Raw genomic sequence first — 26415 nt, forward strand, 5'->3', positions numbered from 1 at the left:
ACTCTCTACTTAAAGAACCGGGCTTCGGAACCAAATTAGTACTCTCAAAATTTTTCAACATTTCACAAACCACTTCATTAGAGGGGTTGTCTTAAAACAAATAAATGTTTTAAAACTGTAAATGTTTGAATATTTAGAAGCTTAACAACAATTAATCACTAGTTTTTTAAACCTAGCATTTTTTAAATCACAAAATAAATATATTTGTTTGGTATTTTGATATACCTCTCCCCCCAGAGTGAATTCAGCCTTATGAGCAAATATGATTAATTGAAACCTACTAGTAGTGAAGGTGATCTTTGTGATTACCTAAATTTAATTCATTTGCATATGAGCCAAAATCAAATTTTCATGTAGGTCGTTTTTCTCAAAGGTTTTTGAAGTTAAATTAAACACATTTAGAGATGTTTAATTTAATGCTCTTCCTATATCTATTATATTGTGGAGGTAGTGATTAAAACAAAGAAGCAAAGTGTTTCCTGCTGGAAAATAAAGATGTTTTCATTGCAAAATTGAATATAACCTTTGTGCTATGCTGCTGCTTAAAAAAGGATTTCTATTAATTATTCATTTTTAAAGCTATCATAAGGTGTAACTGTATTCATGATTCCATCACTTTCTAACTCTAAAGGAACAAGAACAGCTTTTGTCTGGCCTCTAACTAACTGCAATAGGGTCTTTCAGAATAATATAGAAAGAACATTACAACAGCATGAGCAAGATACACAATTCAAAATTAGTTGAAAATTGGTGATCTGAGACTGGAGATGTTCTCATGACATGTGAATATTTGTTCAGCAGCTAAAGTAATAGCAAGGCATTAAACCAATAGAATTACTTTTGACACCTAACAGAAATGTTAATTGATCATCAATCATTAGCTTGTAATCAAAGGGCTGAACTTGCAGTTCTGAAAGTATAGCCAGAAAAATTAAGTGAGAGACATGAATGTTATAAAAAAGACAAACTGCTCCAAGATAAATTGCTTTAAATTACATTGACCTCATCACCGTACCTTTGAAACCTGTCCCTAATTGAGATCAATTGATTTACCTTTCCAGCTTTCCTTTAAAGCCTATCAGATCCCAAATTCTAAATGTTAAGAACCCTTTGCCAATTTATTCTGCAATTGAGCTTTCCTTGAGATTCTTAAGTGATGACTAAGGCACAAGCCAGGTAGAAAAACAGTGCTCAATGAATTTAAACCCTAGAAATTAAGGTGACATCCTTTTTCTCCCCCTGGAGAAAGTGATAAAGTGAAAGTAATTTTTAGCGTAACTAAACATGAAAACCATGCACAAAAACATGAAAGACAATAGACACCAAAATGAGCTGTGAGAGGGACAAATGTGCCAAAATTTCTAACACCTACCCACACCCCGAAGAAAAAGGTCAAGTTCCTGGAAATTAAGGAGGATTTGTGGGGAGGATTTTTGGAAAGAGTTGTGCTGTGTGTTGAGCATGATCCCACCACCCTCTACCCGTGGGAGAACAGAGGGGTCATTGCCTGCTCTGCTACTAGCTGAGCTCTGGCTTCAGGGTCACTGAGACCATCGGAGAGCTTGAGAGATGTTCCCTGCAGGAGGGGGACACAGTAGGTTGGTGTCTGCCTTACAACTAATAAATCCAAAGTACAAGAGAGAGATTGGCTAAAGTGGTATCAGAAGAAGAAAGAAACACATCTGAGAATTATGTGCCCTCTTTTCCAAAGACAGATCAAAGGCTCCCAAATCCCAAGGCCCGAACGTGCAACTCTTAAAATAAATATTAACATAGGGTCCTTTTAAAAGGAACCCTGCTTGTTTCACGCCTGTAATCTCAGCACTTTGGGAGGCCGAGGAGGGTGGATCACAAGGTCAAGAGATCGAGACCATCCCGGCCAACATGGTGAAACCCCGTCTCTACTAAAAATACAAAAATTAGCTGGGCATGGTGGTGTAGTTCCAGCTACTCAGGAGGCTGAGGTAGGAGAATTGCCTGAACCCAGGAGGCAGAAGATTGCAGTGAAGTTGCAGTGAGCCGAGATCACACCACTGTACTCCAGCCTGGCAACAAAGTGAGACTGATGGCTCCAAAGATCTCAGATGATTTTAAACATATGCATATGAAAATATCAGTGGAGTAATAATTCCTTGTATCCCTTTCACTCCTTCATCTCCATGTCCCAGATACTAAGGGATCAGAAACCTCAGTAAGCAAGTAGAGTAAAATCACCCACTGGAGAACACAGCATTAATCAGACTTTCTTCCCAGCCTGTCTTGCAAATTCTCTCCTGAACCAGGTCCCAGGAGGATGAGAGGAGCAGATTTAATATTGCAACAAGTTTGGAATTTGGATTGTTTTTTGAACCAAAAGATTTAAACTACTAAATCAAGACTTAAAGCTACATGACAACTTTCTGTCACCTAAAAGATTAGGGAGGCCGTTCTGCAAGGGAAAACTACCCACACTGAACAAATTTTAAAGGAACAGTGGGAAAAAGAAGTAAGATTGCTTTAGTAATTATATTCCATGAATCCTAATTGTTTAACATATGAGCTACATAATTATTTATAAGATTATTTCATTCATTTTATACTCAGATTTTTATACCATGACTATACATAGAAATATAAAATTTCTAAGAATGAAATTAAAAGATTTTTAAATGTCTTGTCAATCACAATGGCCTCATATATGATTAACAGATATAAATCCATATTTCAAATAATCTTCTTGAAACTTTTGAAATTTGGGAGCCTACTATTGTTAAATGTGATTATATCATCACTGTTGTCATCGCATTAGGGGCTGACAAGAGTTCAGACTAGAAGGAGCACAGAGGTTTGCTCTGGTTCTTTCCTTTCCTTCACTTGCGCTTTCATTATTATTAATAGCATTCGCTATGAACCATGGTTTCTTAGTAATCTTTTTAAGACACTTGGACATTTTGTGATGGTTAGGTTAATTAAAGCTAGAAAGTACAATCTGCAAATCTGTGTAACTAGGCTCTCATAAACTGCCATGTACAATAATACACTGCAAGTAAAGTGTACAATGTGCCTGTGTCAAGGAGTCCCCTTGAGGAACTCCTCCTCTTCCCTCAGGCTTGCCCATATCCCAGAAGAGGGGTTAGAGGGAAACTTCAGAAGGCAATGATTCAAAGCCCCTCACTTTCATGGACCCCTTCCACAGCTTGTCTGAGACCACTGTTTCTTTCCATTCACTTTCCCTTGTATCAAACATCCCCTTAGGACCAGTAGGGTTGGAATAGCAGCGGGCATCTTTTTGGATCTAATTAGAAGTTGAATGAGGGATACATTTAGTTGGGTTCACAGTGCAAATAAAGCATTTGGAATTTGTATGATGACCTGATTAAAAAACATGCCACAACGTGAATTTTATTACTTTTTTTATAAATACAGCAGATAGAGGCAGCTACAGTCTGGATTAAAAGTAGAGAAAGGCCAGGCCTGGTGGCTCATGCCTGTAATCCCATCACTTAATGGGGGCAAGGCAGGCAGATCGCTTGAGCAACCCAGAAGTTTGAGACCAGCCTGAGCAACATGGTAAAACCCCATTTCTACAGAAAAAATACAAAAATTAGCCGGGCCTGACTGTATGCACCTGTGGTCCCAGCTACTGGTGAGGCTAAGATGGATTGGTAGATTGAGCCCAGGAGGTTGAGTCTGCAGTGAGCTGTGATGGAGCCATTGCACTCCAGTCTGGGTGACAGAGCAAGGCCTTGTTATTCATCCTTTCTTTTATAAATAAATAAGAAATTATTATACCCAATATAATGTTTGATAATAGCTTACAACATAACATCAAGAGTATGCTATGACCATATACAGCAGAACAATCCTACACCTTTAAAGTCTACCTGATTTGGACATTTTCTTAAAAAGGATGAAGAGTTTTCTGAATGGCTGACTTATTTTTTTCTATACATGAGGAAAGAACCAAATGAGCTCCAAAGTAAAAGTATATTCACAAGCCTTTCTCAGAATAGATAAAATAATTATAACAGGTTAGCCTTGGATGCAAGAATTTTGAGACAAGTCAAAATATCGAATTTTACCTAATCTCAGGTAACATGATTTATTGGGTACTTACTATGTTGTCAGACACTATATTGAACTTTTAGCTTGTATTATCTCATTGAATCCTCACATGTAATTTATCTGGAACTGCTAAAGCTAACATTTGCTCCCTTATAGTCTGATGAAAGACTATTTTTCTACCTCCCTTATTAGTCTCTTCACATTTGGTTTCTTTTTCATCTGCAGCTCATTATTGATTGAAAGCTAAATCGTCAAAGCTAACACAATTTCCAAATAATGCTTCCCAGCCAGCAAGAATCATGCAAAATGAAAAGCAGTGATTTGACATGAAGAGGACAATTTTTCTCACAGCTCGAACATAAATTGTCACTATTTAAGAACTCCAGTAGACTGCTCTTCCTTTATGATTTGTTCTTATTCATGCCACAGCTGAATAGGAATAAAGCCGAGGGCAGTGGGCCAGTGTGCTGAACCCAAGACAGGTGGCTCATAAGATACTAGCCTTTAAAATATGCATTCTGTTGGAACCTGCAATTTCATCCACTTCTAAAAATTTTTCCTAGGAATATAGTCAGATACAAACTAAGATGTATCAATGATGATGACCAATCCAGGGTTGTTTACAACAATAAAAATTACAAGCAAACTAAAGGACCAAGAGTAGAAAATTGACTAAGGACATTGTGATAATTTATAAGATAAATTACTATTTAGCCATTAAATATATATGTGTACATATATATACACACACACACATTTTAAAGTATTTTTAACGATGTATTAAAATGCTACAGATATATTGCTAAGCAGTAAACACTATCTGTCAGGTTATACCATACATTAACATACACATACAAAATTTTATATAAAAATAATTTATACATAATAACTTATAATATATACTTTTATATATAAATTGTATATATAAGATTTTTATATATGAAAACAATTCAAAATGTTTTTCTCTTTTTTTTACATTTTCTGTTTTTTACCTTGACTGTATAATTTTTAAAAGGTAAAAGATCACTTATGATATAGACTTCAATTCAACAAATACTTTTCAGTAGTCTCTTATGTAATTAAGTTTAACAAATATTTATTTAATGAACCATACACATGACTGTAGATATAATAAAGAGTACAACCTGGTCCCTGCTCTTGAGCTCACAGTTTAGCAAGAGGAACGTATAACAAGTCAAAGCAACTAATCCTAATAATTTTTATAAGAGAGCATAAGGTACAGTGAGATACAAAGAGGAAGTAGTCACCTCAAACTGGAAAAGGCATGCTAGGTAAAGAGACCGGAAGGCAGAATAAAAAACATCTACAAATGTATGGAGTCATGCACACTGGAATGGAAAGTAAAAGCAAGTAAGTAGGAAAATATGAAGATGAAGAAGAAGGTAGGGGCATTATCATTATGGACTCTTGAAGCATTAAAGACACAGACTATACAGCTGCACCAGCCACATGTGAACTGAAATCTTGAAATTTGGCTAATCCTAATTGAGATGTACTGTAAATATAAAATACCACATCAGATTTTGAAGACTTCATATTTAAAAATGAGAAATGCCTCATTAATAATTCTTATGTTGATTACATGCTGAAATGATATTTTGTATACATTGGGTTAAATTAAGTATATTATTTATTATTTAAATTAGTTTTATTCAATTATTGTTTTTCATAATGTGGCTACTGAAAGTATATTTTAAATTATACACGTGACTTGCAATATATATCTATTGGACAGCGTTGTTCTAGAGGATAGATTAGAGGAGCCCAGTTCTGGAAGGAGGAAGATCAGTTAGAAAGCTTTTAAAGAACCTAGATAAGATTCAATGAGAGATTAAACCAGGTAAGGGCTAATAGGGATAGAGAGGATCAGCTGGAGTTATGAAAGAGACTGTATTGACAAAACAAGTCCAGTTCAATAAGAAATGAGTATCTGGTAAGTGTCTGGAATGCACTCAATTTTTTGGCTTGATAACCATAGGAACAGTAGTAACCTTAGGGAAAATAAGGAATACAAAAGCAAGACAAGATCTGGCTGTAAAGATTCATTTATTCAAATATTATTTATTGAGCATCTACTATGTGCTAGTTATTATTTCATTGGTTAGGTGCTAGAAAACTAGCAGTGATGAAACAGATGAGGTCCCTGCTCTCCTGGAGCTTACTTACACTCTATTGCAAGCACATAATGAGTTTAATTGAGCCATGTTTAAAGTGAGATGGCTATGGCACGTTCAGATAAAAATGTCAACTAGACATTTAAGTATAAAATTTAGGAGAAAGATAGAAATCGTAGTTTGAGATGTGGGGATCATTGTGGCGATTCCACCTAGAGACAGCATGTAAAGAACAAAACCCTGGAAAACACTAGCTATCTAAAGGTAAAGTGGAGAAGGAAGAATCAGTGAAAAATATAGATAGAGGAGAACTCGGAGAAAACAGTGTCAAAAAAGCCAAGGAAGAATAAAATTTCAAGTGTGGCCAACCATGTTCAACAGAGTAGATTGGTTAATGCAATGACTACCAAGTATCTATATGTAGCTAAGAGGTTATTGCTTACCTTTCAGAAGGCATTTTCCATGGGATGGTGGGGACAAAACTTAAGTCACAAATGACTGAAACGTGAATGTAGGTGAGGAGTAAAGTGAGCACCTGGGTACTGTTCCTTTGAAGAACTTGGCTGGGTAGGACAGTGGCTAGAAAAGATAATCAGGAGAGAGCCTAAGATGAGAGAGATTCAAATATGTTTTCAGGTATGAGGGAAGGACCAGTGGAGAGGACTGAAATAGAGGAAAACAGAGGAATATGTGATAGACTAAGATCACATGGGAGTTGAAAGCAGATGGGATGAAAAGCACTGGGAGATATATTAGTCTTGAATACAAAATGGAACACCTTTGCTTGACACTCCAGGTGTCAGGAGGAATTTTTAAAAGACAAATGTGTAGAAAGAAGGATTTGAAAGAGTTTCTGCCTGATAACACTCCCTGTTAATTAGGGGATGATTAGGGAAAGTAGGAAGAGTGGAAACTGAACAGAAGGCCTCCAGAGAGGGACGAAAGTTTGAAATAGCTGCTGAAGGGAACAGAAGAGCAAGGTGACAATGAATAAATAAGAAGAACATCCAGTAGCACTAAGGATTCCATTGAGATTGGGGACCATATGCTTATGCGCTATGAATAGCTCCTATTGTGTGTTTTTTCTCTAGCTGTGCTGAAGAGTCCATATGTGGAAGTGAACTAATTAAATGGAAGAACTGGCCCAAAGTCTCATACTTGCAGAGCACTGAAAGCAGAAAGATGATCTGGGAATCTGAGGGTAATGGTATTAGAGAAGTTCAAATCATTGCAGATAGAATCTTGCCTGGTAGAAGAAGTGATCAGAAGCACATTGATTGATGCAGAAAAAAATAAGAGGGTTAAGAGATTGGAAAGCTATCCTGATAAGGCTGGTGAGCTGCTAGAAAGAAACTGTAAATAAGAAATGATGTTTCTCCAAAATAACAATAATATATCAACAATAATAAATAGCTCTTATGTATTAAGCAATTACTATGTGGCAGGCAGTGTATTAAATTTTTTAAAACTTTACATTTAATTGTAATGACAACCCTGTGAGGTAATTACTATTACTATATCCTTTTTGTTTTCTTTTAAACAAGTCAATTAAAGTACTGAGAGTTTAAATAACTTGCTAAGACTGTAGAGCCGGTAGGTGACAGAGCCCTCTTTCTTGATCACTGTACAGGCCAAAGGCAAAGACATAAAGATATAGTTTATTTAAAAAGGAGTAAGTTTTCACGGAAAACAGCGGGAAATGGACAGTAAGAAAATAAGTGGAGACTAGAAAGAAGAGTACACAGTGAATGGGGATAAAGTTAGAGGAGACAAAAATAAATCATTGAGGAGGCCCACAATTTTAATGGTGCTAAAAGATTACCAGAATGAGTGGCATTGAAAATAACTGACCCTAGACTTTTCAACTTAAGATTGTTGGAACCAGCTCAAGGCACATACAATATATTACAGACAGTTCAGAGAATAAAGTTGAAGGGCCCATGCCAGCCCCCAAGGAACTTACAGTCTAGAGACGAATAAAACAAGTATGTTTAAAAAGCACAAAACAGGCCGGGCGCGGTGGCTCAAGCCTGTAATCCCAGCACTTTGGGAGGCCGAGACGGGCGGATCACGAGGTCAGGAGATCGAGACCATCCTGGCTAACCTGGTGAAACCCCGTCTCTATTAAAAATTAAAAAAAATTAGCCGGGCGAGGTGGCGGGCGCCTGTAGTCCCAGCTACTCGGGAGGCTGAGGCAGGAGAATGGCGGGAACCCGGGAGGCGGAGCTTGCAGTGAGCTGAGATCCAGCCACTGCACTCCAGCCTGGGCAACAGAGCGAGACTCCATCTCAAAAAAAAAAAAAAAAGAAAAAAAAAAAAGCACAAAACAAGCCAGGATAAGAAAATGTCAGAAAGACAAAACTAGGTGCTCTAGGGCTCACATTTTTAAAAACATTGCATTTGCCTTGAGAGATATGAAACAGTGGGCATGACACTCTTGAATACATAAAATCGAGCTAGGTAGCAAAATGAGGCAGCATATTTACAGAGAGAAGAAACTGTATAAACAAAGCCATGGAGAAGCAAGTCCAAGGAATACTGTAGGTCAACAAGCAAGGCAATTTGGCTGGTTTGCCCTGAGCACAGAAGGGATACACAAGGGAAGACTGGAAAGATAAACTGGGACCGTGTAGTACCTTAGGTTGACACACTGAACTTTATTCAATTCAAAAGCTAATGAGGCACTTTGAGAGGGCTCGAGCCAGGGAATTATAGAATAGGAAGTTCAGGCCCAGAGTATCATTAGAATATCCTTCCTGCTCAGAATTTTGTAGTTATTTTTCAGAATGAGACGTGCTCGTGTGATGGAGTACAATCTTGACAGTGATGGAACTCATGTATTTTCCACGATGATAAAAATGGAACTTCCGGAGTTTGTCCATTGCCCTATATAAAAATAAACTAGTTTCCTTACTTTTTCTGTAATGAATGGGGATCTAAGTCAAGGAGGAAGAAGAACACAAAGTAAATTACAGTATACTCTTCCTTTGTCACATAGCCATTAAAATGCCATGAAATAAAGCAAAAGTGAATGTGAAAGGCAGCCTTTTAAATAGAGAACTCATAAGTTAACATGCATCTGAGAGGTACATGGAGAAATGGAAAATTTTGCTTTGGTAAAAAACAGGACTGACAAATAGACACAATAAAAAACAAAAAAGGGGATATCACCACTGACCCTACAGAAATAAAAACTACCATCAGAGAATACTATAAACACGTCTATGCAAATAAACTAGAAAATCTATAAGAAATTGATAAATTCCTGGACACATACACCCTCCCAAGACTAAACCAGGAAGACGTCGAATCCCTGAATAGACCAATAACAAGTTCTGAAATGGAGGCAGTAATTAATAGCCTACCAACCAAAAAAAAGCCCAAGACCAGACTAATTCACAGCTGAATTCTATCAGAGGTAAAAAGAGGAGCTGGTATCATTCCTTCTGAAACTATTCCAAACAACTGAAAAGGAGGCACTCTTCTTGAACTCATTTTATGAGGTCAGCATCATCCTGATACCAAAACTTGGCAGAGAGACAACAAAAAAAGAAAGCTTTAAGCCAATATCCCTAATGAACATCGATGCAAAAATCCTCGGTAAAATACTGACAAACCAGATCCAGCAGCACATCAAAAAGCTTATCCACCACAATCAAATCAGCTTCATCCCTAGGATTCAAGGTTGGCTCAACATATGCAAATCAATAAATGTAATCCATCACATAAACAGAACCAATGACAAAAACCACATGATTATCTCAAAAGATGCAGAAAAGGCCTTTGATAAAATTCAACATCCCTTTATGTTAAAAACTCTCAATAGACAAGGTATTGATGGAATATACCTCAAAATAATGAGAGCTATTTATGACAAACCCACAGCCAATATCATACTGAATGGGCAAAAGCTGGAAGCATTCCCTTGAAAACTGGCTCAAGACAAGGATGCCCTCTTTCACCACTGCTATTCAACATAGTATTGGAAGTTCTGGCCAGGACAATCAGCCAACAGAAAGAAATAAAGGTATTCCGATACGAAGAGAGGAAGTCAAATTGTCTCTGTTTGCAGATGACATGATTCTATACTTAGAAAATCCCATCGTCTCAGCCCCAAACTCCTTAAGCTGATAAGTAACTTCAGTAAAGTCTCAGGATACAAAATCAATGTGCCAAAAAATCAGAAGCATTCCTATACATCAACAACAGACAAGCAGAGAGCCAAATCATGAATGAACTCCCATTTACAATTGCTACAAAGAGAATAAAATACCTAGGAATACAACTTACAAGGGATGTGAAGGACCTCTTCAAGGAGAACTACAAACCACTGCTCAAGGAAATCAAAGAGGACACAAGTAAATGGAAAAATATTCCATCCTCATGGATAGGAAGAATCAATACCATTAAAATGGCCATACTGCCCAAAGTAATTTATAGATTCAATGCTATTCCCTTCAAACTACTACTGACATTCTTCACAGAATTAGAAAAAATTAAAAAAACATGAATTAAAATTTCATATGGAACCAAAAAAGAGCCCATATAGCCAAGACAATCCTAAGCAAAAGGAACAATGCTGGAGGCATCATGCTACCTGACTTCAAACTATACTCCAAGGCCGCAGTAACAAAACAGCATGGTACTAGTACCAAAACAGACATACAGACCAATGGAACAGAACAGAGACAGAACAGAGACCTCAGAAATAACAACCACATATCTATCAACAACCATCTGATTATTGACACACCTGACAAAAACAAGCAATGGGGAAAGGATTCTCTATTTAATAAATGGTACTGGAAAAACTGGCTAGCCATATGCAGAAAACAGAAACTGAACTCCTTCCTTATACTTTATACAAAACTCAAGATGGATTAAAGACAAGTGTAAAATCCAAAACCATAAAAACTCTAGAAGAAAACCTAGGCAATATAATTCAGGACATAGACATGCGCAAAGACTTCATGATTAAAACACCAAAAACAATTGCAACAAAAGCCAAAATTGACAAATGGGATTATAATTAAACTAAAGAGCTTCTGCACAGCAAAAGAAACTACCATCAGAGTGAACAGGCAACCTATAGAATGGCAGAAAATTTTTGCAGTCTACCCATCTGACAAAGGTCTAATATTCAGAATCCACAAGGAATTTAAACAAAATTACAAGAAAAAAACAACCTCATCAAAAAAAAAAATGGGCAAAGGATATAAACAGACACTTCTCAAAAGAAAACTTTTATGTGGCCAATAAACATATGAAAAAAAGCTCACTGATCATTAGCAAAATGCAAATCAAAACCACAATGAAATACCATCTCACACTGGTGAGGCTGTGTAGAAATAGGAACTCTTTTACGCTGTTGGGAAGAATGTAAATTAGTTCAACCATTGTGGAAGACAGTGTGGCAATTCCTCAAGGATCTAGAACCAGAAATGCCATTTGACCCAGCAATCCCATTACTGGGTATATACCCAAAGGAATATAAATCATTCTACTATAAAGACAAATGCACACATATGTTTGCTGCAGCACTGTTTACAGTAGCAAAGACTTGGAACCAACCCTAATGCCCATCAATAATCAACTAGATAAAGAAAATGTGGTACATATAAACCATGGAATACTATACAGCCATAAAAAGGAATGAGATCGTGTTCTTTGCAAGGACATGAAGCTGGAAGCCATCATCTTCAGCAAACTAACACAAGAACAGAAAACCAAATACCGTATGTTCTCACTCATAACAGGGAGCTGAACAATGAGAACACATGGACACAGAGAGGGGAACAACACACCAAGGCCAGTTAAGGGATGGGGGACTAGGGGAGGGAGAGCATTAGGATAAATAGCTACTGCATATGGGGCTTAAAACCTAGATGACAGGTTGATAGGCAGCAAACCACCATGGCACATGTATATCTAGGTAACAAACCTACATGTTCTGCACTTGTATCCTGGAACTTAAAGTAAAATTTAAAAATAAAATAAACAGGATTGAAGGGAATTAGAAGCCAAATTCACATGTCTGTATGAACCAGTTCTGTTTTCATAGCAATCTTCTGAACATCACCACACATCTGTCAGCAGTACAGAAGCCCTCGAAAGGCATGGCCAACGGCACTTACCAAGTTGTGTTTTGTACTAAGGACAACTCTAAGTCTAGGACATTGAAATATTTTAATGAACTTAATAAAACATGCTTGTTTTTAAAACGTGTTCAAATGTGTTCAAAGCTACTACAAAGCAACCAATGGGTTTCATGACCTGAATCTTTTCTGTATGAATAAAATATATATTTCTATGGAAAATAAAAGTTTCTCTGGGAGAACTGGGTCTAGCCAGGTTTTCTCAAACTGTATTCCAATGACACCTGCATCAAGACCACTAGAGATGATTAAAATGCAGGTACCAGGACCTCCTCCAGACCTAAAAATCATAATATATGAGTATAAAGACTGGTGATCAGAATGTTTTAAAACTTCCCAGTTGACTTGCATATATCCTAAACCTTTTGAATCTATGGTCACCCAGAAGGATACTAAAGCAAAACAAAATGGGTTGGCTGAGACAAAGAGTTTGCTGTAAACTCATAGATTGCTATGAAAAGAGAACCTCTGAATTCTGACTCTTTTCATGAACAAAACTTAAAAGAATGAGCAGCATATTTATATTTGCACCCTCAGAATGAAGCAGAGCATCTGGCAAATAGCAGAATAATCAGAAAAATATTTGTCGATTTCAACTGAGCAGCATGGTCATGAAAGGCATAGTTTATAATAACTAGCATACTTTTTAACATCCACATTTCCTCTCCTCTTCCCAGCCTTCTCCACAGAAAGAGAATACTTACTGTATTGTCAACAGTGTTTGCACCAGGACCTATGTTTTGCTTTTTATTCTTGGTAGTGAGCCATGCATCCCCCCATACCTACAGCTTAATGGATCCACAGGGTTGATGCTAGAAAGTACAGATAAAGCTTCCCACACTTTTCTCTTAGTTACACTTTGACAAACAGTATCTGTTTCCTTTCTCATAAATACTAACTTATGTGGTATTTGACATTTACCTTTTCCCTTTTTACAGAAAAAAATTCACAGATAACCATCTTGCTATACACATCTGTATCTCACAGACTAGAAAGAATTTTTTCAGTTGTTAGTCAAATAAGCATTATGCCTTTGGCAGAGTTTCAAATGATGTGAGTTTTAAGCAGCTAATTAGTCCTTTTGGTGACAACTAATTACTCATAGTGTGTTTATAGCAAAAATTGTTTTATAAATGCAATTGTCACTTCTATTGACACTTTCCTTCTCATTGGAATCTACAAGTATAATAAAAATAATTTATTTTGACCAATTCCATCTTTAAAAAAAAAATAAAACAAAAATAAAACCTCAGTCCTGAAGTACTCTTAAAATTGTAAAAGTATCATCTTTATGAAAAAACTAATATCTACTTCTCCTGATCTAGCAGCCTTTTCAAGCCTTGTCTTTGTTTCTTTCTATGCCGTACAGAAATTGTTGTCAGGTGAGGAATTACCAAGAAGTGAAATGACATTATAAATGTCATAGGTCAGTACATAGGTAAGGAAGAAATGCTGTCTAGAAAGCAAGCTAACTTTTTGACCAAAACATTCTTGTTATATATCTGTTTTTGTCAATTCTCCTGCTTAATGTGCATACCTTCCTAACAAAAAAGTAACAAAGAAAACTTAGAGGTTACATGTTCAGCAAAAGATGTGCAATATTCCATGTCTAGAGAAAATATTGTGATTCATGAAAAAAAAAAGTTCAAAAAGAAATTGAAATGTATTATATCCCGACAAATTATACTCCCTTATGGCCTTGTATTTCTTTAGGAGCACAAAACAAATCTCAGGCTTGAGTCCAAAGTCTAAAAGGATCATAAGGTGGCATGCATTACAAAAACATTAAACCATCCTTTAGCTTGTGGTGCACCTTGCATTATACTAAAGTGTGAATATAAAAACAGAATTGAACATTTGGGAAAAGTTCCATGCTTGGAGGCTAAGTAGGTTTTCTTTTACAGGACTAAGTTCAACACCTTATAAGTGTCACCTTAATTCTTGCAAATCAGGTTCAGTTTCATGAAAAGCAATGTTCTTTACCAGCTCATAACTCATTTTGGGTTCTGTCTGTCTTTATCAGAAAGAGTAGCATTTTTTTTACTTTCCATGGTCATGCAGGTAGAGAGTAGCTCTCTGCTTTAATTGTCAGAATAAAAATGTTTTCTGAAGTTAAAAAGTGAGTTCAAAGGGATTTCAAATGTATTAGTGTCACAAGGTTATATAGTATCTCTGTTTCCCATTTTCTGTCCCATGCAGATATTAAAGAAATATGACACATACAGACTTACTGACAAAGCTTTCATAAAAATAAAGCAAGAAATTTGAACTTACTAACCAGGTTAAAAATACACGTTTTTAAAATTGTATTTAAAAAAATTTTAGGAGGAAGGTGAACACAAGTATCATTTTGCTATCTTATTAAGGTACATTGAAAAATGTGGCATGTAAAACAAATGAGTAAAGACCACCTCCAACAGACATTAGAAAAAAAAACTTCAAAATTTAAGAATGATTTTCATAAGTTTCTCAATCACCTAATGTTCTGATAAATTTTTCAGGAGAAAAAGAGGAAATTTAAGTCACAGTGTTGAAGTTACTATTAAAAAATAACCAGAAGGTTTAATTTTTAAAGTCTCATTTTTTTAGAAAGACCCAAAATGGTAAAAGGCTTATTTCCCAATTCTATGACTACATTAGTCTGCCGGAACAGATAGCTATTTTAAATCACTCACAAAATATTTTGTTTGCAAAAGTTCAAAGATTTAATATATGTTCAGGCAGAGTGAATAGAAATGCAAATATTCTTGATCGCAATGAAGCTTTTTATGTAAAAGCCTGCAGGATTTGTTCCATAGGATATTACTACTTCCACTTATTCATAGTTGTTAAGTAATTACATTTTTCTTTTTTATTGTATTGAATCTTAGTATAACTTTTTCTTTCAGCTCTGTCACATTACCTCAATAAATTTTCTTGAATATTTCTTTCAGTCTCTTCATGAATGACCTATTAAACTCATTATTATGATTATAGTAAACCATTGTTACCATTCATTCATATGACATTATATATTTTCCGAAAGTACTATTATCACATTAATTATTTTTATGATCTTTTTTATAGCAGCATAAATGCCACAAAGGTTTTCTTTGCCATTAAAAATCTCATGCAGAAGAATTCATTTGTCAACACTAACCAACAAAAATTATCTGCATTCACTTAAAGCAATAGTTTTACAAATACTCATTCTACATTTACATCCCAGACCAATACCGTCTAACCTGCAGAGTTCAAATTTGTTTTATTATAAAAAATTTCCCACACTTGCTGTGATTTTCTTTCAATGCATGGATTCAATCTAGGTCAGCTGCTTTCATAGGAAGAGTCAATTTTCTCTAGCCAAGAGTTAAAGATTTTTCTTAAAGGAGGTGTTTTATATTGGGAATAATGGAACTAAAGAATGTGAAAAAGGGCTTGAGAAACATACAGGTTATGTTATTCAACATCAGTCTTATTGCACCAACATGGGTATACGGCAGCTATTGATGTTGAATGTATTTTTTGTTATGAAATATATGAAAATTTCAGGGAAAAAATGCTCAAGTCTTGCTGATAACACATCCTCCAGTATGTATTAATATAATGAGGGTTTCAGGGATATGTCCCAAATCCAAAAACATGCCATGAATTGAAACCCTGCGCAGACTTAAGGAAAAAAACTAGCATCGTTGTGATTATACTGCCCTCTAGTGTCAAAATAAATGTTATTTACACTGAAGTTCATTTGCTTTTTTCAGATCAGCATTTTCATGACACATTTGTCCAACTATGGGAATGACCGACTGGGATTATATACATTTGTTAATCTGGCCAACTTTGTGAAGAGCTGGACCAACCTGCGACTTCAGACTCTGCCTCCAGTACAACTGGCCCACAAGTATTTTGAGCTGTTTCCTGATCAGAAAGACCCTCTCTGGCAGGTAAGATTAATTCAATCATTGATATAACCAATTAATTCCAGGAACATAATTCTGTGAGATATTCCAAATGTGAAAAGTGAAGCCACCTGAAAAAACCTGCATTTTGGAAATGTTAGTAAATTTGAGAAACTACTCCTTCCTAAACTGTAGTCTTTTATCATTGCTACATATTGCACCCAATTCCCTGTTCCCTTGCGCATTGGAAATCATGGGATTCAGAAAGTTCAGTGACGGATTCAGTGGATATAATGTCTTCAATCAGGAGTGAAAGATAAATCTACAGGTTGCAATAGGCTAGAAGAGTAGAAGATGCTAAACAGGTCTTTCGTTAGGCAGGTAGCCTTTGAACACATGTCCATATCTCTAATGACTAAACCATATTAAAGGATCTCTGAGAAAAGTTCAGAACTGACATCTGCCTTCTGAACCATGAAGTACACCAACAGCCAACAGCCACCGAATGTGGACAGCTTTCAGAAGTATTAATTGGGAATTAATATGGGGGAAAGCATTTCATGGGAAAATCACTGAGCTTCTTAAGATAAAATACCACATGAATATGGCATATTCAGATGACCCTGGGGGTAACCTAGATTTCAAAGCATAGACTTTTATGTATCATAGAATTAATTGCAGGAACAACTTTGAATTTAAATTGTCCACTCCATGATCTGTGAAAAATAATAATCTTGGCAAATAATTACATATTGCTTACTATATGTCAGACTGGGCACTTTACATGTATTAACTCATTTAATCCTCACAACTACCTTACGTGGTAGGTACAGTTACGATTTGCATTTTACAGATGAAGAAACTGAAGCACAGAAAGGCTGAGTCAATTAAGCAAGGTAACACAGCTAGTGTGTGGCAGAGCAGGAATCAGTTGTAGGACATCTGGCTTCAAAAGTTGTGCTTCCTAATCACTGTTTTCAACGCTACTAGAGTTACAGACAGAGCTAATGGTAAAAGAGTAACAATCATCAGAAGTAGACCTCAGTAAATTTTTACCACAGATTGAATTTGTTAACTCTGAACTTTATATTCAATGCATTCAGCTTTCAACCGTAAGTTGATTACCTCCTGAGCACACACAGGTAACTCCATAATATAACTGCACATTTAGCAGGTTAAGGTTGGTGGTTGTGGACTTATGACTGCATATTACTTTTCCGTTGTTTTAACAAGCATCTTTTCATTTTAACAAGCATCTTTTCATTTTAACTACCACAAAACATCACCAAATGTTAGCCAATGGAAAGACATGCAATTTTCCTGCTAATTTAACCTCACTTTTAAACTGAAATCATTATTTCAGGTGACAAGTTTTAAACTATTTTTTCAGAAGAACAGCCAAAAAGAATACTCTCACTTTAGTCTTAACATCTGTTGCTTATTAAAAATAAGCAGAAGTCTTATTTAACTTCACATACCTATGGTATTAACTGACTAAAAATAAAAAGTGGTACTGTTTGCCCATTCCTGAAATAATATTAAAGGTACTGTAATTCTTCCTCCTTTTCTACATAATATATACTTTGTTCTTAAAATGAAGGGTGTTCTAAGTAGGACTTGTGTGGTGGATGTTGGCGTTAAATATTATAGACCAAAAGCAGAATCCCTAAGGTTCACCCTCATTATTCCCTTTTGCTAAAACTTAGGACTTTCTAGCATCATAGCCTATAAAATTATGTTTTTAAATACACATTCATCAAGCTTTGATGGCAGCTGAGAGGTATCTGCTCTTTAGATAGTAGTATTTTTGCCAGATCCCTATCCCTTTGAAGCACAGCTGGAAAGTTCAAAGTTACGTAGAATAAAGATCTGACAACTTATATTTCAGTTATATATTGAATACTAAGTGTGTATCATCTTTTAGGTTAGCAGGAAGCATAATCTCTGCCCAGTAAACTATTTTAAAAATTAATAGAACTGCTAGTAGCCAATTAAACTGTTCATGCTGGCCGGGCGCGGTGGCTCAAGCCTGTAATCCCAGCACTTTGGGAGGCCGAGACGGGCGGATCACGAGGTCAGGAGATCGAGACCATCCTGGCTAACACGGTGAAACCCCGTCTCTACTAAAAATACAAAAAACTAGCCGGGCGTGGTGGCGGGCGCCTGTAGTCCCAGCTACTCGGGAGGCTGAGGCAGGAGAATGGCGGGAACCCGGGAGATGGAGCTTGCAGTGAGCCGAGATTGCGCCACTGCACTCCAGCCTGGGCAACAGAGCGAGACTCCGTCTCAAAAAAAAAAAAAAAAAAAAAAAAAACTGTTCATGCTTTGAGACTGTTTACCCAAAGTGGAAATACTGCGCCTCTCCAGCCTCCTCTGTAGACTCTCAACATCAAGATGGAAGGGAGTTATTCAGAACTTCCATGATGCCACTTCAGGGCTTTCATTTTTTAAAAAGAGCCTATTTTTTTATCCCAGCGTTTCCTGGTATACTTTTTTTTTTTTTCCTTTTTTTTTTTTTTTTTTATTATACTTTAAGTTCTAGGGTACATGTGCATAACGTGCAGGTTTGTTACATATGTATACTTATGCCATGTTGGTGTGCTGCACCCATCAACTCGTCAGCACCCATCAATTCATCATTTATATCATGTATAACTCCCCAATGCAATCCCTCCCTCCTCCCCCCTCCCCCCTCCCCCCTCCCCATAATAGGCCCCAGTGCGTAAGAACACAAGTTGGAAAAGCTGGCACACAATGGACACATTCATGAAAAAAATACATCTCTATGTTCTTCTCCCATTTAGAATCCTTGCGATGACAAACGCCACAGAGATATTTGGTCTAAAGAAAAAACTTGCGATCGCTTACCAAAATTCTTGGTAATAGGACCCCAGAAAACTGGTGAGAACTTTTTATGTTATGATTAACCAGTGTAAAATTTCTGATGACTAGTTATTGTCACAATAAGTTTGTAAACCTCCCATAACTCCTAATGAATGAATGACGTTTTTCTCTGACATAATTTTCACTTAGCTCAGTAATGTACCTAAATGCTTAACAAAGTGTTTTTTAGGTGAAAAGAATAAAACAGATGTCACACTGTTCAAATATCCAGCAGTCAATTTGGTAGCACGTTTTTTTTCCCCAAATGTTTTAATTGAAAAGTATTTAATTAACACTTCTAAAATCAAAGCTAATCAGTGACAGGATTATATCAAAAGTCAAGAGGGACACAGATAAGTACCTATAACTCTTTATAATAAATCCCTGCTAGAAAAATAGTCCCTTAGGCTGCCATTTTCCTAATATTGTTTATTTGTAAACTTTCTTGCAGAGATGACTATTTTTTAAAAGTCTAAAAGATATTTCACAAGCAGAATTCCTAGACATACACAAAACTTTGTGCTAAGAAAGGTGTTTATTCATACCCAGGAGAAATCTTTTGCACCTTTTCTTAAAAATGATGTGCAATTTTTTTCCCCATAAACTTTTTTTTTTTTTTTTTTTTTGAGACGGAGTCTCGCTCTGTCTCCCAGGCTGCAGTGCAGTGGCAGTGATCTTAGTTCACTGCAAGCTCCGCCTCTCAGGTTCACGCCATTCTCCTGCCTCGGCCTCTCGAGTAGTTGGGACTACTGGCGCCCGCCACCATGCCTGACTAATTTTTTTGTATTTTTAGTGGAGACCAGGTTTCACTGTGTGAGCCAGGATGGTCTCAATCTCCTGACCTTGTGATCTGCCCACCTCGGCCTCCCGAAGTGCTGGGATTACAGGAGTGAGCCACCGCGCCCGGCCTATAAACTTCTTGTTTCTAAGAATCAATATTAAAACGAAGCCTCATGGAAGCTTTAAACTACCAGACATTCATGCTATATCCTGCGTGATAAATTATTTGGGACCCTTGGTTACTGGCTTCACAGAAAACAGTGAACATCATATTGCTTGCTAAGGAGAATACATTTCCTCTCCTCATTGATCTAGAAATAACTGAGGAAAATTCTGTGCAATGTACACAGGGAGTTTAGCATGTTCATCTTTTTCCTTAATGTCATTTGCAGATATCGATCTGAAAACAATAATAAATATGGCAAATGCTTATATTTTTCTTGTCATTTATTTCACTTGTCCTTATCTATCTAAAGTGAAAAGACAACTAGGAAAACATTTAAACTAAAATCTCTTCAGTGAACTCCCACTGTCATCACATAAATTTGTCAAGACTGATCACATCCTGAAGGCTTGGTAGCATTTTGCTTTAGAAAGTCCTGCAGTATTCACTTCCCTCGTGTTGTGCTGGATATGCAGACATTTTGATATCATGGTTAGATGGTAGAATTATCACTTGTCCTCTTAAACTCAATTGGGTTTCCAAGTGTTTGTTACAATTTGGATATGGCATTTGTCATTGGAAAAGACCTTTTATAGAAACTGATACTTTTTTATAGAAATTGATTTTTCCCAGTTTTGTTGTATATAATTTACATGCAATAAAATCCACCCATTTTGAATGTACAATTAGCTGAATTTTGAACATTGCACACAGTTGTGTCCACCACCACATTCAAAGCACAGAACAGTTGTCAGCCTAAAAAAAATTTATCCTTGTCCTTTGCAGTGTATCCCCCCCGATCCCCACCACATCCCCAGCCACAAGCAACTACTTTCTACCACTACAGTTTTACCTTTTCTAGAACTTCATGTAAATGGAAGCATGTAGTGTGTAGTCTTTTGTATCTGACATCTTTCATTTAGCATAATACTTTTGAGATTCATGTTGCTGTATATATCCGTATTTTGTGAAATTGATTTTTTAATTAAAGTATTTTCTCATATCAGTGACATGAGAATTAAATAGCTTCATTTTTAACTGTACTTTTGTCAAAAGTATTTTTCTGGGCCGGGCGCGGTGGCTCATACCTGTAATCCCAGCACTTTGGGAGGCCAAGGTGGGTGGGTCACCTGAGGTCAGGAGTCCGACACCAGCCTGACCAATATGGTGAAACTCCATCACTACTAAAAATACAAAAATTAGCGAGGCGTGGTGGTGTGCACCTGTAGTCCCAGGTACTCAGCAGGCTGAGACAGGAGAATTGCTGGAACCTGGGAGGCAGAGGTTACAGTGAGCCAAGATTGCATCACTGCACCCCAGACTGGACAACAGAGTGAGACTCTGTCTTGAAAAATAAAAAGTATTTTTCTGGATAATTTTGCACAGATTTCTAGTTATCGGTATTCAAATATTTCAGTGTTAAGACTCACAAAAAATATAAAACTGAAGATTTATAGATGGTTATTTAAATGTGTGTCTATGATTATGTAGTTGAGTTACCACTCACAAAATATATATGCAGGACAGTTTATTCAGACCCAAGAATATGTACAGGCAAAGACAGAATTCAGAAACCACAACTTAACAGTTTTTTAACACTGATACATTTCATTATGCCTTTTACTGACTATGCAAAATTATTAGATTACATCCATTTTTTCTGTTTGTCTAATTAATGCTGATCATGAAACGCTATTAAAAGTGAACAAATGTATTTAATATAATTCTTAAAAATAAGATTCAGAAAATAATATTTTCAGTTGATCTAAGAAAGGAATTAATCTCTCTGCTTTTTTTCTCACATTATAATGGCAATACTTATTTCCAAAAATATTTATTATTTTTAATTTTACAAATTCCTCATGCATTTTTCTGGATTATATCTCATGTGTATAATTGAGATTTAAATGTATTTAATGTATTTATTTATTATAATTCTAAGTTATATCTCAATAAAGTTTTTATCTGAAAAATGCCTTTTAGCTATTCAGATATGGCACTCTTTAGGTGATTTCACCTAGGTTACCTCGCTAATCCTCATAGAACACTGATAGCTAAGTATTTTCTTCCCCACTACATAGATGGAAAAACTAAGACTCAAGAGAGGTTAAATAATTTTTGTTCAAATTCACACAGCTGGTAAGTACAAGAATAAAAATCTTGATCCTAGAATTTACCTGACTTCAAAGAACATGCTCTTTCTACTTTACTATGGATTTCATGTAATGGAGCTTTTTTCCTCCAATAAATTTTATATATTGCTTCACAGTTATTCTAAGTCAGTGATTCTCAAGGGTGGTTGCCAGAGCAGCAGCATAAGCATCACCAGAAAACTTATTAGAAGTGCAGGCCGGGCGCGGTGGCTCACTCCTGTAATCCCAGCACTTCGGGAGGCCGAGACGGGTAGATCACGAGGTCAGGAGATCGAGACCATCCTGGCTAACATGGTGAAACCCTGTCTCTACTAAAAATACAAAAAAATTAGTCAGGTGTGGTGGCGGGCGCTTGTAGTCCCAGCTACTCGGTAGGCTGAGGCAGGAGAACGGCGTGAACCCGGGAGGCGTAGCTTGCAGCGAGCCGAGATTGTGCCACGGCACTCCAGCCTGGGTGACAGAGCCAGACTCCTGTATCAAAAAAAAAAAAAAAAAAAAGAAGTGCAGATTCTTGGGTTATAACAAAGACTTGCTGAATCAGAGATACTGGGATAGGGCTGTGCTATCTGTGTTTTAACAAGCCCCCCAGATGAATCTGATACATGCTACTTAGAGGAGCACTGTTTTAAGGCAAGCTTGTGAAGCACATTTTTACTTTGTATGTCATAGATTATTATGTTTTATTCCCTATAATGATCTATGATTACAAAGTGTTCATTGTTTGGTTCAGATATAATCTAACCAAAGGAAGATTACCTCTTTCAATTCATTTTTTAAGACAATATTGTTGTTGACAGTTATTTTAACAATTTTTCTATTGTATAGATAAGTAAATAAATATTAAAGAAAGCTTAATTTATAAATACTTAAATAGTATTTATTTACTTAAATATTGCCATATTTGTACCATTTAAGTAAATAAACACTAAAATACTACCTTACTTCCATATTAATACTATTTAAGGACTGGGCACAGTGGCTCATGCCTGTGATCCCAGCACTTTGGGAGGCCTAGGTGGGTGGATCATCTGAGGTCAGGAGTTCGAGACCAGCCTGGCCAACATGGTGAACCCCTGTCTCTACCAAAAATACAAAAATTATCTGGGCATGGTGGCGGGAGCCTGTAATCACACCTGCTCGTGAGGCTTAGACAGGAGAATCGCTTGAGCCCAGGAGGCAGAGGTTGCAGTGAGCCCAGATCATGCCACTGCACTCCAGCCTGGGCAACAGAGCAAGACTCCATCTCAAAAATAATAATAATAATAATATTTAAATAAATACTAGCATATTAATGCTATTTAAGTAAATACTAGACTATCATATTAATACTATTTATACTATTATTTAATTAGTACTATTAATAATACCATATTAATACCATTTAAGTAAATAAATACTACAGAAAGTTTATCTGGGCCGGGCACGGTGGCTCACTCCTGTAATCCCAGCACTTTGGGAGGCTGAGACGGGCAGATCACAAGGTCAGAAGATCAAGAGCATCCTAACTAACACGGTGAAACTCCGTTTCTACTAAAAATACAAAAAAAAAATAGCAGGGTGTGGTGGTGGGTGCCTGCAGTCCCAGCTACCCAGGAGGCTGAGGCAGGAGAATGGAGTGAATCCGGGAAGTGGAGCTTGCAGTGAGCCGAGATCCCGCCACAGCACACTCCAGCCTGGGGGACAGTGCGAGATCCCATCTCAAAAAAAAAAAAAAAAAAAAGAAGTGCAAATTCTTGGGTTATAACAAAGACTTGCTGAGTCAGAGATACTGAGATAGGGCTGTGCTGTAATTACACTACTATTATTTAATTAGTACTATTAATAATACCATATTAATACCATTTAAGTAAATAAATACTATTTATCATAGTAATCTATGATACACAAAGTAAAAATGTGCTTCACAAGCTTGCCTTAAAACAGTGCTCCTCTAAGTAGCATGTATCAGATTCATCTGGTGGGCTTGTTAAAAGCTCACTGCACTCCAGCCTGGGGAACAGAGCGAGACTCCATCTCAAAAAAAAAAAGAAAGAAAGCTTATCTGAAAAATAAGAAAATTCAAAGTTTTGTACAAATGGCAACATGACATAATTACTAAGCAAAATTAGGGTAGTAATTTCTCCAAGTGAGAGAAATATTACAAGGCCATGTCTTATTACTATCGCTAGCTGTTGACTTGGAATATAATTATCAAGTCCTGCTCCACAGATTGTACAACAGTGTAAATAATAGTATATTTCTCTCTTAGGGGTAGCCAACATGTAGAAATGCTTTTATATTATGATCTTTTAAACACAGTCATAGTTACAAATATTAAATACATGGCTAAACCTTTGACAAACTGAACCCAAACTGCCTTACTTTCTCTTGTACCAGAATAACTAAGCTGCACCCTTTATCTCCTCATTTAGTCTTATAAAACACTAATTGTACGGTTTATGACATTGCTCACTTTTTGAAAAATCACACCCTTGCTCCCCAATAGTCACAAATACATATGCGTACCTGTGATATACCGTTCTCTTCCCCAGTAAATGCAAATTCTGTAAGTTATGTCGCTAAGAAAGGGCACTTTTTTTTCAAATTTAGCAATTTACACAATTTTTGATACTACTTTTATAAAAATATAAGTACATTCAAGCTTAAGCAAACTTGTGGAAAGATTAAATTCTGTCTTGAGTTTAATTAGCTTTCATAGGCCTCAAGAAGAACTTAATATGAGAATCCAAGTATTGATTTTGGTAATGTAATATATTAAATAATAATATCTTTCATTTATATAGTGCCTTATTACTGTCAAAATGTCTTCAGGTACATGTCTTTTCATTCTCAGAGAAAATCTATGAAATAAGTAGGCAGGTGATTTTCCATTAAGAAAGCTGAGACAGGCCAAGAGAGGTGGCTCACTCCTGTAATCCCAGCACTTTAAGAGGCCGAGGCAGGAGGATTGCAAGAGCTCAAGTGTTCAAGACCAGCCTGAGCAACATAGCGAGACCTCATCTCTACTAAAAAATTTTTAAAAATTTTAAAATTAGCCTGGCACAGTGGTGCATGCCTGTAGTCACCGCTACTTGGGAGGCTGAGACAGGAGGATCCCATGAGCCTGGTGTCAAGGTTGTAGTGAGCCATGATTGCACCACCACACTCCAGCCTAGGCAATATAGTAAGACACTGTCAAAAAAAAGAAGAAAAGAAGGAAGAAAGGAAGGAAGGAAGGAAAGAAGGAAGGAAGGAAGGAAGGAAGGAAGGAAGGAAGGAAGGAAGGAAGGAAGGAAGGAAGGAAGGAAGGAAGGAAGGAAGGAAGGAAGGAAGGAGAGAGAGAGGGAGAGAAGAAAGGAAGGAGAAAGGAAAAGAAAAAGAAAACTGAGACAAACAGAAGCTAAAAGACAAAGTCACAGACAAATCAGTCATTGAACTGAGATTGAAAGCCAGTTCTCTCAATCCCTGCAACAGGCCTATTTTCACACCACACTATCTCCATTTTTTTAGAACCTGCTTCTGTTAAACTGCTGATTATCCATTCAAGTTATTTCAAGGAGTAGTTGTAACAACTCTGTTTGGATCATTGTAATATTTATTAATGACTTTAAAGTGCTAATCATAGGAAATTGTGTTTTCATTTAATTAATTTCTGAACCTCTATTATCTTTCCAGGTACCACTGCTTTGTATTTGTTCCTGGTTATGCATCCTTCCATCCTTAGTAACTCCCCCAGCCCAAAAACCTTTGAGGAGGTACAGTTCTTTAATAGAAATAACTACCACAGGGGGATTGATTGGTAAGATGGGTTATTAGTATAAATCTAAAAGTTTATGTACTGTGCACAGTATAAACTTAGCACTAATATTTAGAAACATCTAAGTTTGTAGTCACAAATAAAAGTTAACCTCTGTGCCTTGGAAATTGATTGAATATCATAAAGGGGCTCAGAAATTTTTCAGAACAAACTCTTCTCAGTTTATAAAGAGACTTGTTTCCCCAAGAAGATCACATGAAATTTCAATTGTCATTAATTTTCTTGATGGTAATTATAGATATTAAGTCAGAAGAATAGCATAATATTCAGAAATTTAATTCCTCTCTACTAGTAAGGGGAAAAAAATTTCATATCTTTTTCTTCTTGTGCACTTTTTATTAAGTGATACTGTAGCCAATATGTGTACTTTTCTATTTTCTTTGGCACATAAAAGGAAAAATAAATAAATAAAACTAGAAACGTTTGTA

The 26415-nt window shown here is 36.4% G+C and overlaps 1 protein-coding gene across 1 annotated transcript in view; it reads left to right on the plus strand.

Moving 5' to 3' along the window:
- Positions 1–26415, plus strand: part of NDST3 (N-deacetylase and N-sulfotransferase 3) — a 223764-nt gene that overhangs the window by 172281 nt on the left and 25068 nt on the right. The window contains exons 7-9 of the mRNA XM_010364853.2: positions 16075–16257; positions 19017–19113; positions 25846–25969. Of these exons, the coding sequence (XP_010363155.1) occupies positions 16075–16257; positions 19017–19113; positions 25846–25969 (404 nt within the window). The remainder of the gene's footprint in view (positions 1–16074; positions 16258–19016; positions 19114–25845; positions 25970–26415) is intronic.

The sequence above is a fragment of the Rhinopithecus roxellana genome, chromosome 2 (assembly GCF_007565055.1).
Source record: "Rhinopithecus roxellana isolate Shanxi Qingling chromosome 2, ASM756505v1, whole genome shotgun sequence".
Classification (NCBI taxonomy): domain Eukaryota; kingdom Metazoa; phylum Chordata; class Mammalia; order Primates; family Cercopithecidae; genus Rhinopithecus; species Rhinopithecus roxellana.